Source organism: Schistocerca americana, chromosome 2 (assembly GCF_021461395.2).
Source record: "Schistocerca americana isolate TAMUIC-IGC-003095 chromosome 2, iqSchAmer2.1, whole genome shotgun sequence".
Taxonomy (NCBI): domain Eukaryota; kingdom Metazoa; phylum Arthropoda; class Insecta; order Orthoptera; family Acrididae; genus Schistocerca; species Schistocerca americana.
The window spans coordinates 558,755,000-558,771,161 of NC_060120.1; the positions used below are offsets into that span (position 1 = coordinate 558,755,000).

At 40.8% G+C, this 16,162-nt stretch overlaps 1 protein-coding gene across 4 annotated transcripts in view; it reads left to right on the forward strand.

Annotated features, from left to right (window-relative positions):
- LOC124594984 (stimulator of interferon genes protein) overlaps window positions 1-16,162 on the forward strand; it is a 328,498-nt gene that overhangs the window by 34,903 nt on the left and 277,433 nt on the right. For all 4 annotated transcript variants that reach the window (XM_047133516.1, XM_047133515.1, XM_047133518.1 and 1 more), the window contains exon 2: window positions 2,340-2,364. In XM_047133516.1, coding sequence (XP_046989472.1) covers window positions 2,350-2,364 — 15 coding nt within the window. In that variant the 5' untranslated portion in view covers window positions 2,340-2,349. The remainder of the gene's footprint in view (window positions 1-2,339; window positions 2,365-16,162) is intronic.

Consider the following 16,162-nt stretch of genomic DNA (forward strand, 5'->3'; position numbering starts at 1 on the left):
TTACCAGTTTCAACAAATTTGTCATCTTCAGAAGCTTAGTGTTCATTGAGCAGATGTCAGTGTTTTCTTCATAGCGACGTAATGCCATGATGTGTCCAGAAGTGTACGAGTTGTATGTGATTATTGTAAGCACAGGTTGACAGTTTACAGTAACTGAATCACATCTGTATATATTGTAAGCTGTTGTGCTAGTAGTGAGGAACATTTCTTGGGGCAAGAGCAACAGTTTGACATATACATAATTGTGGTTCAGTTAGTGCAAATCTGTTTATAATAATCACATACAATATGTACATTCCTGGATGTATCATGGCATTATGCTTCTACATAGAAGGGTTTGACATCTGCTAAGCCAATACTAAGCTTCTGAAGATGACAAATTAGTTTGTCAGACCTGGTGAAGTGTAATAAAAGTGTATTTGCAACTGACAACTGAATTTTATTCCGAAAATATATACTACAGTTGCTGAAAATTAAAGCCATGAATAAAATATTCCGGTTTTACTACTGAGGAAGGAAGATGTTGCTTGACTCTTTGGAATATATACATTTTGATTTTAAGCCCCTCCTTGATATACATTGCCCCTCTTGTCTCATTAGCCACTGGATTTGGATTAACACTTTCCAAATGAATCCATGATAAAATGCAGTACTCCTACCTAGTATGGGCAATACACCTCTGTGGGTGTATTACATCCTCTTACAATGCTTCCGGTGACTCTCAGTCTACCTTTCCTGTAACTATTTTTAGAGGATTGTCCCACTTTAATTTTCGTTGGGCTGTTACACTGAGATATTTGATGGTTGTCACTATAGTTCATAATATGGAAGCATAGAGAGAGTGACTGTTAATGAAATGACACATTCTGTACATATAGGACAATGTTTGCACTAATTTCTCAATTCAACCAGTATTTATGAATTATATCAGATCCTATCGGTCTCTGTGATACTGATTTATTTTTACCAGCCTAACTGATCCTAAGGCTCTGGAACTATCAAGGTATTCATATCTGATGTTAACAATTAAATCAAACAGTGGAAAATCCAGGATGGAATGCAGCAATATTATGAGAAGGAAAGTTGCTACTGACCATATAGCTGAGATGCCGAGTCACAGGTAGGCACAACAAAAAGACTCTCTCAGTTAAAGCTTTCAATCATTAAGGCCTTCGTTAACAATTGACACATATACACACACTCACGCAAATGCAACTCACACACGATTGCAATCTCAGGCAACTGAGGCAGTGTGGTTTCAGTTGCCTTAGACTGCAGTCATGTGTGAGAATTGCATTTGCGTGAGAGTGTGTGCGTGTGCGTATGTGTGTCTATTGTTGACGAGGACCTTAATGGTCGAAACCTTTAATTGTGAGTATCTTTTTGTTGTGCCTAGCTCAGCATCAGCACGCCGCTATAGGATGTTAACAATTTAAGTGGATTTAAATGCATAAATGGCATGCAGTCTCAAACTAGCATATGTGAAATAGAGTAGAATATTGGAAGCAATGGACATCATGCTTTTCACAACCAAGGAGGATAACTCCTTTTGGAACAACAAAACACTAAATAAGATAAATCTGATTCTATAAAACACAACAGGCTAACAAGATGCACATTGAGCAAGCAATCAAATTAAAAAAGATTTAAGCAAATAAAATGCTATAAGGATGAAATTTATCAGAAGAATCAAACAATGCATTAAAAAAAAAAAGAAAAAAAAATTACTGTGGAATGGTAATCAAGGAAAAGAAAACAGCAAATTGTGCTAGAAAAATAAAATCAAAAGTAGAATGAAATGGTTTCTGAAGAGGAAGCTAGAGTGGCTTATGGAGTAATGAATTAGGTATTATTAAAATGAGTTTGAAGATCAGTAGAAGATAAAAAAAATATGAATAGGTTGGGTAAGATGGGGCTTACCAAAAGTACACAAGAACTGGAAATGGTAAAGGATGAAAATGGTGGTGCTGGTTCTTTATGTGATTTTTGTTGTGTATCTTGAGAAACTTTTTTAGATGCCAGGTGGGGTGATTCATTATATAAAAAGAGCTTAATATTGTTGAGGAGGACTAAATGTAAGTTCCAGTCAGGGTGTTCAAAAATGGTTTTCCTGAATCTGATAACAAAAATGTGGGGATGACTGCATAGTATGTTTTGTTCTGTTGCTGTTGAGGCATAAACCTATAACTGGAATTAAGTATAAACACATAAATTTACAATTTTGCCGTATATTTTTAAGACAATATAAAATAGATAACAATTTCATTTCAGTCTTCAGTTCTTGCCCATCAGAATATTTTGTATTGTTCCGTATCTGAAGTATTGTTTTTACTTTTCAGGTCTTCTGACATGAGCTCATTCCAGGTAATAACAACAGTACTCTCATTAATCTAACATGAATTGCCATTTTTGGCCTTGTTAAATAAAACGCAGTATGTTTTTAAACTCTTTCAAGACAAAAGTTATCCACATCATTGAGAACTGCTTTCACAAATAAACTACCATTAAATTTGGATTGATATCAGCAGAAAATGTCTTTAATGACACTGTTCCTCAGAAGGAGTGTTTTAACATTATGGCACGATACCAATAATCTGAAATTGCAAATCTAGTTTATTTTGACCTATTAGTAGCATATCACAAAAAATTCACGCTCCCAATAATAAAATACCAACAGCCATTATTTTGGTTTTATTTGTTAAGCAACTAATTTTTTTCCCACGGGCATATGTGTTCCTCGGAAAGCCGTGTTGCTGATGGCTGTCGAAGGAGTGCACATCCCCATGGGGAAAAAATCTTTACATTACCAGTTGACAGTGCTGCATTGGTTTCTAACACTACGGTTACTTGATATACGCAGGCCTGAAGATGACATAATGTAATGCTGAAACTGGTTGCCTAACAAATAAAACCAAAATAACGTCTGTTGGTATTTTATTATTGGAGATCAACCAGCCAAAGTCCCACACTCCAGACATAGGATGGAGTCACATTTATTAAAAATTCTCATTGTTGTTTCTGTCCTGGCTTCTAGCTTTTTGCTATATCATACTACTTTTATAATATTGTGCACCTGTATGAAAATGCTTCTGAGTGTGGCCTTTTGTAGATGTTTGACATGTTTGATACTTACACTGCCTATCTGTCTGATTATATAGAAAAACTCAATGTTATGTTTTTAAAGTAAAAAGGAAACGTATCTCAGGTTGGTGTTAGATACTTCATAGCCTGTTTAAGTTCATATTGTGAAATTTTTACATGTGCAAGTGAAGGCTGTACCCAGTTACAATTAACAGTTTGTTTATTATATGAGGAAACCTGTATATTTATTTGCTTGGTCTATGTACACAAAGTGGCACAATTCACATATTATAAACAATAATAGCTAGCAGCACAATCCACATATTATAAACAATAATAGCTATCAGCTTTGGTAGTTTATTGCATCATAAAATATGAAATTCTAGTCTTCTTTTATGGAGTGCTAGAATTCATCTTGCCTTGTAAGTTTTTTTGTATCAGTTGATAGTGCGTCCTTTTCCTTGGGTATTCAGTTTGAAATCCCATTTCTTTGGAAAGATTATTAAGTCCTTAACCTTTTGATAATAATAATGAGATTTCAATTTTTGTTTACACTGTCATTTATTTTGCTATTTGTGCGAACTCATTACCTTACCATTATCTTCCCCAGTGACTCAAAAACTTTAGATATGTGTCCAGTTTCACTAAATATAATGTCACTCATGCATTGTAATTTACTGTTTTTCATCTTTCATAATGATAATTGTATTGGTGAATTTTTTATTCTTCACATTGTGCTGATAATTCAGAAGGGCCTGTTACTTTATGTAGTACCATTTGAAGTCACTTACGTTAAGTTGCCTCGGTAGAAACATTACCTTTGCTTCTCCATACTCTTTTCGTAGTTATTCATTTATCAACTGAAAATACATGTTAGTGTAACAAGTCATATTTATTATTCTTCCCACTGTTTATGTTGGTAGATTATACCTTTTTATCATCATGGAGATGCATTCGATTAATAAAAAATGGATAGTTCGCATGTATGACTTTGTGAGGGCAACTTATGGTACTGTGTGTAATGTAAATGTGACTCTGAAAGCAGGATGTGACCACAGGAAGATGGTCCCATAGGCTGCCCCCGCCCTCCCCCCCCTCCCCCCCCCTCCCCCCCCCCCCCCAAAAAAGTTTATGTACCATAAGTAGCAATAACTCTTGCCTTTTGGATAAATATTATTCTTCCCTTCAATTTAACTTCCTGTAATAATATAGTGATTGGAATTTGACAAATACATCATTCTCATCTGGTGAGTGCACCCAATATTTAGGCACTGAGTGCACCCAATATTTAGGCACGTCATACATTTACAGAATTCTTTTTGCTCTTCAGAATACATTCTGCTTTAGCAATGACCTCAGTGGCAGAAGACGACATGACAGTTGGTGAGCACATAATGAACCTTTGGGGCTAGAGTGCAGAGCTCATCATCAGAAACAATGGTGCGTTACCTGTTGTCCATTGTTACTCCCTCTGCCTTTGCCCCCTACCTTTCCGAGCACAACATTTTTTCTTAGCAAAAGGTCACACATACACTCAAATATGCACTCCTGTAGCCATAATGAGACAATATACTCGATTACTGAAAATTGTGAAGAGGTGGAGAGGAAGAAGCAGCTAGGGAGTGGAGAGAGAAAGGAGAGGTGTAGAAAAGGGAGGGGGTAGCGATTGGGGAGATAGAGTGCCCACATTTGGTGGGGGGGGGGGGGGGGGAGCAGTGTATGATCTGGATGGGAAAGGAGTGGTGTGGGCAGAACAGAGAAGGGAAAAAATAAGGTGAGGTAGTGGGAACAGGTTAGCAGAGGTTTAGGCATTATGAGAGCACAGGGTATGGTGGAGGGACATTTTCCACCTGGGTAGTTCAGAGAAAGTAGTGTTGAAAGGGAATATCCAAATGGCATGTACAGTAAAGCAGCTGTTGAAATCATTTGTGTAGTGGTGCACAAGATGCTTGGCAGCTGGTTGGTAAAGTTTTCTGTTTGTCACAGTTTGGCAATGGCCATTAATGCAAGTACTCAATTGGTTACTTGCCATGCACCCATAGAATTCTGTACAGTAATTGTATCATAGCTGATAGATAACATGGCTTCTTTCACACATGGCCCTGTGTTTGATTGAATAGGAAATGTTTGTGACTGGACTGTGGTAGGAGGTGGTGAGTGGGTGTATGGAACACATCTTGCACCTGTGAAGATCACCAGGAAATGACCCACAGTTTGCAGAATTGGGAGTATGATTGAAAGAAGTATGACAATCATCATGAACCCCATGGGTCACTCTGCTCTGGTTGACCCCTGGTTAACTGAATGCTCATCAACAAAAACCTGGGTTATCTGAAATGCCTCTAAAAATTGCAAATCTAGAAAATAATACTGTACTGCATGGAAATAGAATGCAAGGGTGTTTTGTGCTATAGTTAGTGGGGAGAGGTGAATGCCGGACCGTGAGTTGCTTCCCCAGCCACCAATTCACCCGTCTAAATATAGCAACACTGTCAACAACAGTGTCTTCAAGTGACTATTTCCATATCCACTGGATGATGATGATGATTGGATTGTGGGGGCTCAACTGCACTGTTATGTGTCCGTACAAATTCCCAACCTTTGCTCAGTCCAGTCTCGCCACTTTCGTGAAAGATGATGAAATGATGAGGACAACACAAACACCCAGTCATCTCGAGGCAGGTGAAAATCCCTGACCTCACCAGGAATCGAACCCTGGACCCCATGCTTGGGAGGCGAGAATGCGACCACGAGCTGTGGACGTTTCCATTGGGTGTGTATTTTTGTGCCCTGGCAGCTAAGCAGAATTGTGGTGTTATCGTCATCACTGACAAATTAGCTGCTACAAGGAAGTTGAAAAAGGAAATTTACTAAAAAACCATTGTGGCCGATTGTGGAATTGATGTTTCCACCATTTCAGAATGGTGAAACAGAAATCTAAATTTCTAGAACAAATTGTGAAAAATTGTCTTAGAATAACACCAAAAACGTCACACTTTTAGATAGGTGGTAAAGTTCTTTATCTTGAGAAAAAGGCGTGTCTTTGACTTATTCGCTGCTGAAAGAAAAAGCAAACATTTTGGCTGTGGTGTTAAATGAGGAAGGAAAAGATTTTTTTCTTAGATGTGGGTTCTTAAACAGGTTTACAAACAGATATGACATTTGGAAATTAGGTGTATATGAAGAACAATTGTCCACAGACTTACATACAGGTGATGTTTTCAAAACAGAGTTTGAAGATTACACTGCAGGCTCACTAAGGACCAAATTTACAGTGCTGGTGAAACAGGTGTTAATTTCAAGATGTTGCCTGCAAAATCTTTAACTTCCTCAAAAGAAATGTCTACCCCAGGGCACAAAATGATAAAAAGAATAACTAACTGTTGTTTTGGAATCAGTTGCTTCTGGCATACATAAACTGCCCCCAGGGAGTACTGCAAAGTCAAGAAAAACCTTGAGCATTTACGGATATTGTCCAAAGTAAATGTGTTACTAGTGTTTTACAGAGTCAAGAAAAGTTTTTGGATGGCTTGTGAACTCTTTGCTGAATGGTTGAGTGAACAGTTTTTACTGAAAGTTGAAAAGTTTTTACTGATCAAGGCATGCCTAAAAAAAAAAAGCAATCTTATTAATAAGCAATGTACATACACATCCTTGCCAGTTACAAAGGGGCTATATTGTTGTGAGCTATGCTGCATGCAGCATGGCATAGGGGTTAGCATTGCTGACTGGGACCGAGCGAGGTGGCGCAGTGGTTAGACACCGAACTCGCATTCGGGAGGGCAACGGTTCAATCCCGCGTCCGGCCATCCTGACTTAGGTTTTCCGTGATTTCCCTAAATCACTCCAGGCAAATGCCGGGATGGTTCCTCTGAAAGGGCACGGCTGACTTCCTTCCCCCATCCTTCCCTAATCCAATGAGACTGATGACCTCGCTGTCTGGTCTCCTTCCCCAAACAACCCAACCCCAACCCATTGCTGACTGGTGTCTGTGGGTTGCCAGTTCAAACATGTCCATCAGCAGTTACTTAGTATTTATCATTTGTGGAAGTTTTAGAAATTTCTTTTGTTTGTAATGTGTGCATATTCTGGAATATTTAACATTTTATATGATATCGGCACTCTCTGCCAGGAGGTCAGATTTATTTCATCTCTAATTTGCTGTTTGTAATAAATGGCAGTGCTAAGTGTTGTACTCCACTGATGACCCTGCTTTTGGATATGAACTTCAGAGCAGTTTGGTGATGTAGGTTGGGGGAAATGCTGTGTATTATAAACATATACATCACTATGGCTCCAATGAGGCAGTAAAAAAGCTTTTTGCCTGGTCAGAACACGACAAAATAGCTGAAAACATTCGACCAACTCACTATCTGTAGTGGGTCAGATGATATAATGGGTTTGTCAGATGGGTACTTTTAATTGGATGGCACTGCCCTGTGTTCATTTGAGAACAGTGAAGAGAAGCTCAATAGCTGGAACAAATTCCAGGCCGAACTACAGAAAACATTTGGTGACAATCAGCAGCAAGTGTGCTTGGTGGAAGAACAATTGAAAGACAAAGCGCAACATCATGGAGAAATGGTGCAGTCCTAGGAAAAAAATGTTTTGGCCGGCTCCCACATTGTGAAGCTGAATATGGCAGAAGTTGATGAAAGAAGTTGCAGAAGACATGTCCGGACTCTTCTGGTAAAGGATGACATAACACACAAGGAATTCATCAAGTGGCGCCAGTGGATCGAGGAGATGGAAAAGATGGAGAGAGAAAGAGAGAGATGCGGATGAAAGAGGGGTGACTCTAGACCCTACGGCAGTTATGGAAGATCACCACAACCTAACCTCTCTCATACATCAGATTTTAAGAGAAAAGATACAGTATTTTACACCTGCCAGAACAGTTAAACTGAGTAGGGGGGTGGGGGTGGGGGAGGAGAAGAAGAAGGAGAGGGAGAGAGAGAGAGAGAGAGAGAGAGAGAGAGAGAGAGAGAGAGAGAGAGAGAGAGAGAGACAAAAGCAGCAGCCCATGAATGTCAACGGCACAGCGCAGTGAGCCTTGAGCAGCCGCTGGTGAAGTATCAGTGCAGCGGTAGTGCAGCAGCAGTGCAGTAGGGAGTCACATATTTAGCTTTCATATTTGTTTTGTAGTTTGATTCTTAATTTCTTTCTGAGTGTTTGTGCACTTGCATATTTAATTACATAAAATCCTTGCGTATTCTCGTATTTGAGAGGAGTTATGTTGCTTATTGATAGCTGTAAAGTATAAATTCGCGGAGCCGTTAGTTGTTTGTTTTGGACAGCCAGTGCTTTCTGTTTATTTTGTAGAGTCAGTTAGCAGCAGACAGAGGCCAGTGCAGTTTCATCCGTGATTGCAGAGTAACGTGTGCAAGCAGCAGTAGCAGAATCTAGTCGTATATTCAGTTTTTCGTATTAGGTCCGCAGGTTTAATTCAAATTACTTTTTGTGTTTGTGCACTTGCGTGGTGAAATTTTTCGGATCTTTGCATATTTTCCAATTAGAAAGGGGTAGTATCAAATTTTAATAACGGTAGAGTGTAACATCATGTAGGCGGTTGTCATTTGTACTAAGACAGGGGTAGGATCGCATTGTAATATCTGTATAGTGGCGTAGTCATGGTCATTTTATTGCTTAGTTTGTAAGTAATTGTTCATATACCCCAACTCAATCTGGTGCTGGTGACGCAACTGTGCAGTCGCATATTGCTGTTTTATTTGTCACAACTCTATACGTCCAGATATTAGCAGTAGGATGGATAGGGTGTGTGCGTGCTGTGTGCAGGCGCAGAAGGAACTGGCCGCGGTTTGCGAGCAGCTGAGTGTACTGTTGGCCACGGTCAGCCGCCTTCAGGCTGCTGCCTCGAGGTGCAATGACGGCGAAGGGTCTGGCGCGTCATTTGAGACACCCCAGGTGTAGCTTGCTGCGTCTGCTGACTCAGCCGCCGAGGCACCTTCTAGTGTACCCGGCGCGTTGGGGCCGCCCTCACCTCAGGGTGAGTGGCGCACTGCAACGCGTTCACATCGCTCGAGGCGGAGGGTCAATGTGGAGACTGGCCTCGCCTGTTCATCCTGTCAGTGGGCAGGTGGCCGCTCCTTCAGCAGGGCCCAAGCAGGCACGCGGGGGGAAAGGCTTGCTGGTTATTGGGAGCTCCAACGTTAGGCGGGTGATGGAGCCCGTTAGGGAAATAGCGTACAGGGCTGGAAGGAATTCCAGTGTGCACTCAGTTTGTCTGCCGGGGGACCTCATCCAGGATGTGGAGGCGGCCTTGCCTGCGGCTATCGAGCATACGGGGTGCAGTCGTCTGCAAGTAGTTGCTCATGTTGGCACCAATGATGCCTGTCGCTTGGGTTCTGAGGCGATCCTCAGTTCGTACAGGTGGCTGGCGGATTTGGTGAAGACTGCTGGCCTTGAATGTGGGGTGCAAGCAGAGCTCTCTATTTGCAGCGTCATTCGCAGAGTGGATCGGGGTCCTTTGGTTTGGAGACGAGTGGAGGGTCTCAAACAGAGGCTTCGTCGACTCTGTGACGGTCTTGGCTGCAGATTTCTAGACTTGCGCTGTTGGGTGGCAAATTGTAGGATGCCCCTAGATAGGTCAGGGGTGCACTACAGAAAAGAAGCGGCTACTCGGGTAGCAGAGTACTTGTGGCGTGCACATGGTTTTTTTTTAGGCTAGGCAGTAGTGCGAGGTGTCCTGATGAACACTCACCAGTCGAAGTGCAGGCAGGGAAATCAGGATGTGCTCAGTGTAAAGACATTTCAGCTATCAAGATATTAGCAGTAAATCTTCAGTGTGTTCGGAATTAAGTTCCTGAATTTACTACCCTCCAGGAAGCGTGTGGTGTGCAAATTATTCTCGGGACTGAGACCTGGCTAAACTCTGAGATAGGAAGTTCTGAAGTATTCAGTGAGGGTTGGAACGTGTATAGGAAAGACAGATTAGACACCGTAGGAGGTGGTGTCTTCATTGCAGTTGACAAAAATATTGTGTCTACTGAGGTCAAAGTAGAGCGTGATTGTGAAGTTATCCGGACACATTTAACAGGGCTAGGAGAAATAAAGTTAATTGTTGGGTGCCATTACCGGCCACCAGGTTCAACTGTGACAGTACTAGAATCGTTCAAAGGGAGTCTACACTCTGTATCGCAGAAGTACCCGGATCATGTTATATTAGTTAGAAGCCACTTCAACGTACCTAGTATAGACTGGGATGTCTATGGATTCATTACATGTGGTACAGACAAGCTGTAGTGTGAATTACTTTTGAACACATTATCCGAAAACTGTCTTAAGCAGCTAAATCGACAGCCAATGCGTAATGGAAATATTTTAGATCTGGTAGCCACGAACAGACCAGACCTCATCGATGGTGTCAGTGTTGAGACAGGGATTAGTGATCATGATGTTGTCATTACGACTATGGTTATGAAAGTTAAAAAGTCGGTCAAGAAGGCTAGGAGAGTATTCTTACTAGAAAGAGCAGATAAGCAGATGTTAGCATCCCACATGGAAGAATTACGGACAAATTTTAAACACATTGTAAATCACGCATTGAAGAAGTCTGTGCCGAAAAAGTGGGTTATGGACGGAAAAGACCCACCATGGTTTAACAGCACAGTTCGGAGAATGCTCAGGAAGCAAAGACAGTTGCACTCATGGTACAAGAAAGATAGAGAGAATGAGGACAGGCAAAATTTAGTAGAGATTCATGCTGCTGTAAAAAGAGCGATGCACGAAGCATACAACCACTACCACCGTCATACCTTTGCAAAAGATCTTGCTGAAAACCCATCGGTAAGTGGGTCAAAGGCTTCCATCCACTCACTCACTGATCAGTCTGGCCTGGCAATGGAAGACAGCAAAACGAAAGCTGAAATTTTAAATTTAGCATTTGAGAAATCTTTCACGCAGAAGGATCGTACAAACATACCGCTGTTTGAGTCTCATACAGATTCCCGGAGGTGAGGGTATCATCTGGAGTGCCCCAGGGAAATGTGGTAGGTCCGCTGTTGTTTTGTATCTACATAAATGATCTTTTGGATAGGGTGGATAGCAATGCGACTGTTTGCTGATGATGCTGTGGTGTACGGGAAGGTGTCATCGTTGAGTGACTGTAGGAGGATACAAGATGACTTGGACACGATTTGTGATTGGTGTAAAGAATGGCAGCTAAATGTAAATTAATGCAGATGAATAGGAAAAAGAATCCCGTAATGTTTGAATTCTCCATTTGTAGCGCCTGACACAGTCATGTCGATTAAATATTTGGGCGGAACATTGCAGAGCGATATGAAGTGGGACAAGCAGGTAATGGCAGTTTCTCCAAGGAAAGCAATTGCCAAGATGTCAGGAAATCTCACTGATATCATCATTGATTACCAACCTGACCAGGTTGCTAGTCAACTTGGGCTTCTTTTTTCATAGCATCTGCGACATGAAAGAGATTGTGATGAAGTCGCAAATGGGAAATATGTCCAGCCAACAGGAACATGTGTTGCAAGCATTATTATCAATGAAGGAACATGGCCGTTTGAATTTGTCATTTTCAACAGAATGTAGTCATAATGTTATTCTCAAGTGAGACTTTTTGCAGGCTTCATGAAAAGGTCAAAAGTGGAAGTCAGATTTCCAGGTGATGAAACTCCAGCAAGTACACAAAACAAAGATGAAAAATTCAAGTCATCAGTCTAGATGCTCAGTTAAACTGTGAAATTTTTGTTGATTGCAAAAGACTACATAGCCTCTTAAAATAAATCCAAATGCCAGCAATGATCATAATCATTGTAGGTGGTCAAGAAGAGCTTTGGATCACTAATTGTCATGAGCAACTTCAAATCAACCCTAAAGGTATGTATAAAGGAACAGCCAAATCACGGCAGCTTAGTGCCATCAACAAAGACTCCACTACCACCTACACACATTACAATGGAGGAAGAATGTCAGTGAGTGTTGGCCAATTTTTGGATGTTTTCAAATCTGTAGTGGAGGGAAGACAGACCCAACAACCCATGGTAAAACACTGTTTCAACAATGGTGATCATCCATCAATTTTCCAGTGCTTGTATAAGGTGTTGTCAAATGGACAGTGGATAATCCAAGGAAAAAGTGGAGAAGATGCTGCAAGTTAACATCATGGGACCTTCAGAGAGTCCTTGGTCCTCTTCTGTGGCCTTGTGAAGAAGGGTGGCACATGGTGTTTCTACATCAACTACCGATAACTGAACACTGTGCTTTGATAACACCCTAGACTGTTTGAAAGGAGCAAAGTATTTCTCAGTTATGGACTTCCAGAAAGGCTATCCTTGGTGGCCTCTATGAGTTCAGAGTTGTGCTGTTTGGATTATGTAATGCACTAACCACCTGACTCTGAAGTGTATCTTCATCACCCAAGAAACAGAAATTTTGAGGCATGTACCAGGTGATCAAAAAGTCAGTATAAATTTGAAAACTGAATAAATCACGGAATAATGTAGATAGAGAGGTACAAATTGACACACATGCTTGGAATGACATGGGGTTTTATTAGAACCAAAAAAATACAAAAGTTCACAAAATGTCCGACAGATGGCACTTCATCTGACCAGAATAGCAATAATTAGCATAACAAAGTAAGACAAAGCAAAGATGATATTCTTTACAGGAAATGCTCAATATATTCACCATCATTCCTCAACAATAGCTGTAGTTGAGGAATAATGTTGTGAAGAGCACTGTAAAGCATGTCCGGAGTTATGGTGAGGCATTGGCGTCGGATGTTGTCTTTCTGCATCCCTAGAGATGTCGGTCGATCATGATACACTTGAGACTTCAGGTAACCCCAAAGCCAATGATCATACGGACTGAGATCTTGGGACCTGGGAAGCCAAGCATGATGAAAGTGGCAGCTGAGCACACGATCATCACCAAACAACGCGCGCAAGAGACCTTTCATGCGTCTAGCAATTTTTTTGGTTCTAATAAAACCCCATGTCATTCCAAGCATGTTTGTCAATTTTTACCTCTCTATCTACATTATTCCATGGTTTATTAAGTTTTCAGATTTATGCTGACTTTTTGATCACCCGGTACTTAACGGTGATGGAATCTGCCCCAATGCAGTGAAAATAAGATCTGTCACACATTTTCCAGCTTGTCAGCACATTTGTGATGGGGGAAGTTTTCTTGGAATGTGTTCTCACTACCAGCAATTCATGAAGGATTTCTGTACCAAAGCACATCCCTTGCAAGAACTATTGCAGGGAGATTCAATTTTTTTCTGAAACAAGTTGTGAGTAAGATCTTTCCTTATTGTTAAGGAGGCACCGACATCTTCCCCAGTCCTGGTGCTGTATGATGGGAAATCAGATACAGAACTTAAGACCAATGCTAGTGGTTATGGCATAGGTGTAGCTCTAGTACAGGATCAGGAAACTTATGGTTCCAGAGTACTTTCCAACTCTGAGATGAGCTATTCTACAACCATGAAAGATTACCTTGCAGTTTTTTCGGCCATAAAAAAATTCTGCTTGTTTATTTGGCAAACCATTCACTGTTGTGACAGACCACCAGTCTCTGTGGTAGCTAACTGGCCCGAGAAATCTCTTGGTACATCTGGTGAGATGGGCACTTAGGCTTCAAGAGTATATCACAGTTGTATACAAAAATAGATGTAAACACAGACAATGACTGCCTTTCAAGGAATCATTTGACAGAACACAGCAGCATGGATGAAATCTTGGTCATTGCTGCATTAAATAACATTTGACACTGAACAGTGGTAAGACTCAGTATTGCTGAAATCCACAGAAGCCCTGAAAGAGCAGGACATGACCCAAGGAAAAATCCAATAAATAATCAGAATGTTGTATAAGAGGAACTGTGACCTGGTGGGGCAGAAATCATTTCTTGCCATCACAGCTTATCTACATGCAGTTATCCTGAAGTTTTTCCGACACTCCAACATCTGGTCATTTGGAATTTGTGAAGCCTAGACAGAATCGGATGCAGGTATTATTGGCCATGTCTCTACTGATATGTTAGACACTTTGTGAGCCTCTGTAAGAAACATCAGTGACAGAATGTCATGCCTCATTTACCTCCAGGACATCTGGGAGCAATTCCACCTGCAGCAGTGCTGTTCCTTCGGATTGGAACTCACCTTTCGTGGACTCGACATATGGGAATCAGTTGATAATAGTCTACATTGACTAGATATCTCACTACTCTGTCACAAAAACTGTGCTAACTGCTGAAGCTCTGGAACCTGCAAGATTTGTTGTTGAAGTCATCATTTTGAAGCCAGAGCACTCTGTGTGGTGATCTGTGACAGAAGAAAGGTTTTCAAGCCAAGGCTAGTATCAGAGGTTGTTTTACACTGTGACATCGTGCACAGGATGACAGCTGCCTAACACCCACAAATGAATGTCCTCACACTATGCTTTAATAAGATTAGCAGATATACTGTTGGTGTACCTTTATGTCAAACAGAGAGATGGGCATGCAGTACTGCCCGTTGTGACATCAGCACGTAATGCATTGAAGCAATACTGTACAGGCTTCGTACTATTCTTTTTGCTCTACTGTCACAAGGCTGAAATGATGAGGCACTCACTGTTTAAATCAGATGATGTTCCAGAGGATGACATGAAAACCGTCATCACCAGTGCCAAAGAAGCTGCTGGACATCCAGGAGATGGGCTGAGAATGTTATAACACCAAGCACTGGCCAGAAAGATTCAGCCTGGGAGACTTGGTGTGGAATTGTACACTTGTGTGGAAAGTGGGTCTATCAGGAAAGGTACAAAACTGCTAGTTTGGAACAAGACATATCCTTCATTACTTGTCAGACACCACATATGAAGTCAAAGGATTATGACCCTACATCAAGAAGACAAAGACACAGACATTGTCCAGTCCTCCATATGAAGCAGTTCTGAGACAAAAATCCACAACAGGGACATCTCGTTCAAGGAAACTGAAGACCAGTTCAATGATCGACAAACTTTGATGAGAGGACCACCTTTGATGCTCATCATAGTGAAGATAATGTGACAACATGATCAGAATGTGAGGATCTGCCAGTTCTGCCATACAGAAGACCATTGACAAGAGGTAAATCTAGGTTGCTGTAGTCGGCTCCAATAAGTACTTCTGAAACAGCTGTTCACTGTTTCTCCATGATAGGGAGATGATGCATACAATTGATGTATTGGTTAGTGTTGCTGACTTTCAAGCTGTGGGTTGCTACTTCCAACTCCATTACCAGCAGTTATTTTTTATTTTGTATTTATAATTTTTGGACTGTTCTCAAAATTTGTCTTTGTAATGTTTGCATTTTCTGGAATATATGAGATTTGTATAAATGGCAGCACTCTCTGCTCAGGATGTCAGTTCTGTTCTATCCATACATTGGTGTTTGTAAAAAATGCAGTGCTAAGTCTTGTGCTTTGTTGACAACACTGCTGTTGTATTTGAATCTGATTCAGCATTTAAATGGCATTATCATAGACTGTTTTTGAGAATAATAGTGCAAGATAGTGCACACAAAACAAAAACTCGGATAGGTCCTGAAGGCAGCAAATATGAAGCACAAAATTTATTGGTGTGTGCTAGCTTCAAATAATCTGAAAGCAGAAACTCTTGAAAGGGGCTAGAGTAAACTGTATGATGAGCTTGAAGAAGGTGACTCAGAATATTTTGAAAACTCAAGAGAAATGGTGTGAAGAATTCCCAGATGTGAAGATATACATGCATATTAGGTGAATGAATGAGTTGTAGCAGATAATTCCGTAGAAATCACACCAACAAATGATAGAAACAGTGTTGCTGTCAAACGCTGACAAGACCTAAGTGCCTGAAGCAGATGATGTGGATGATAGAATGACAGCTGGAAATGTTTTCTGAGCTCTGGAAATAAGCCTAAATTAAGAATTTATCTTTCAGAAACCTACTGGATATAGCATAACACAGAAATTACGGTATTGAGTTGTTGTTATTATTTTAGGTTGTCCTAGGATTTATTGAACAATGCAGTGAGTTAAAAACAGTTAATGTCCCTCTAGTGAAAAGATGGCAGGACACCACTGCCGGA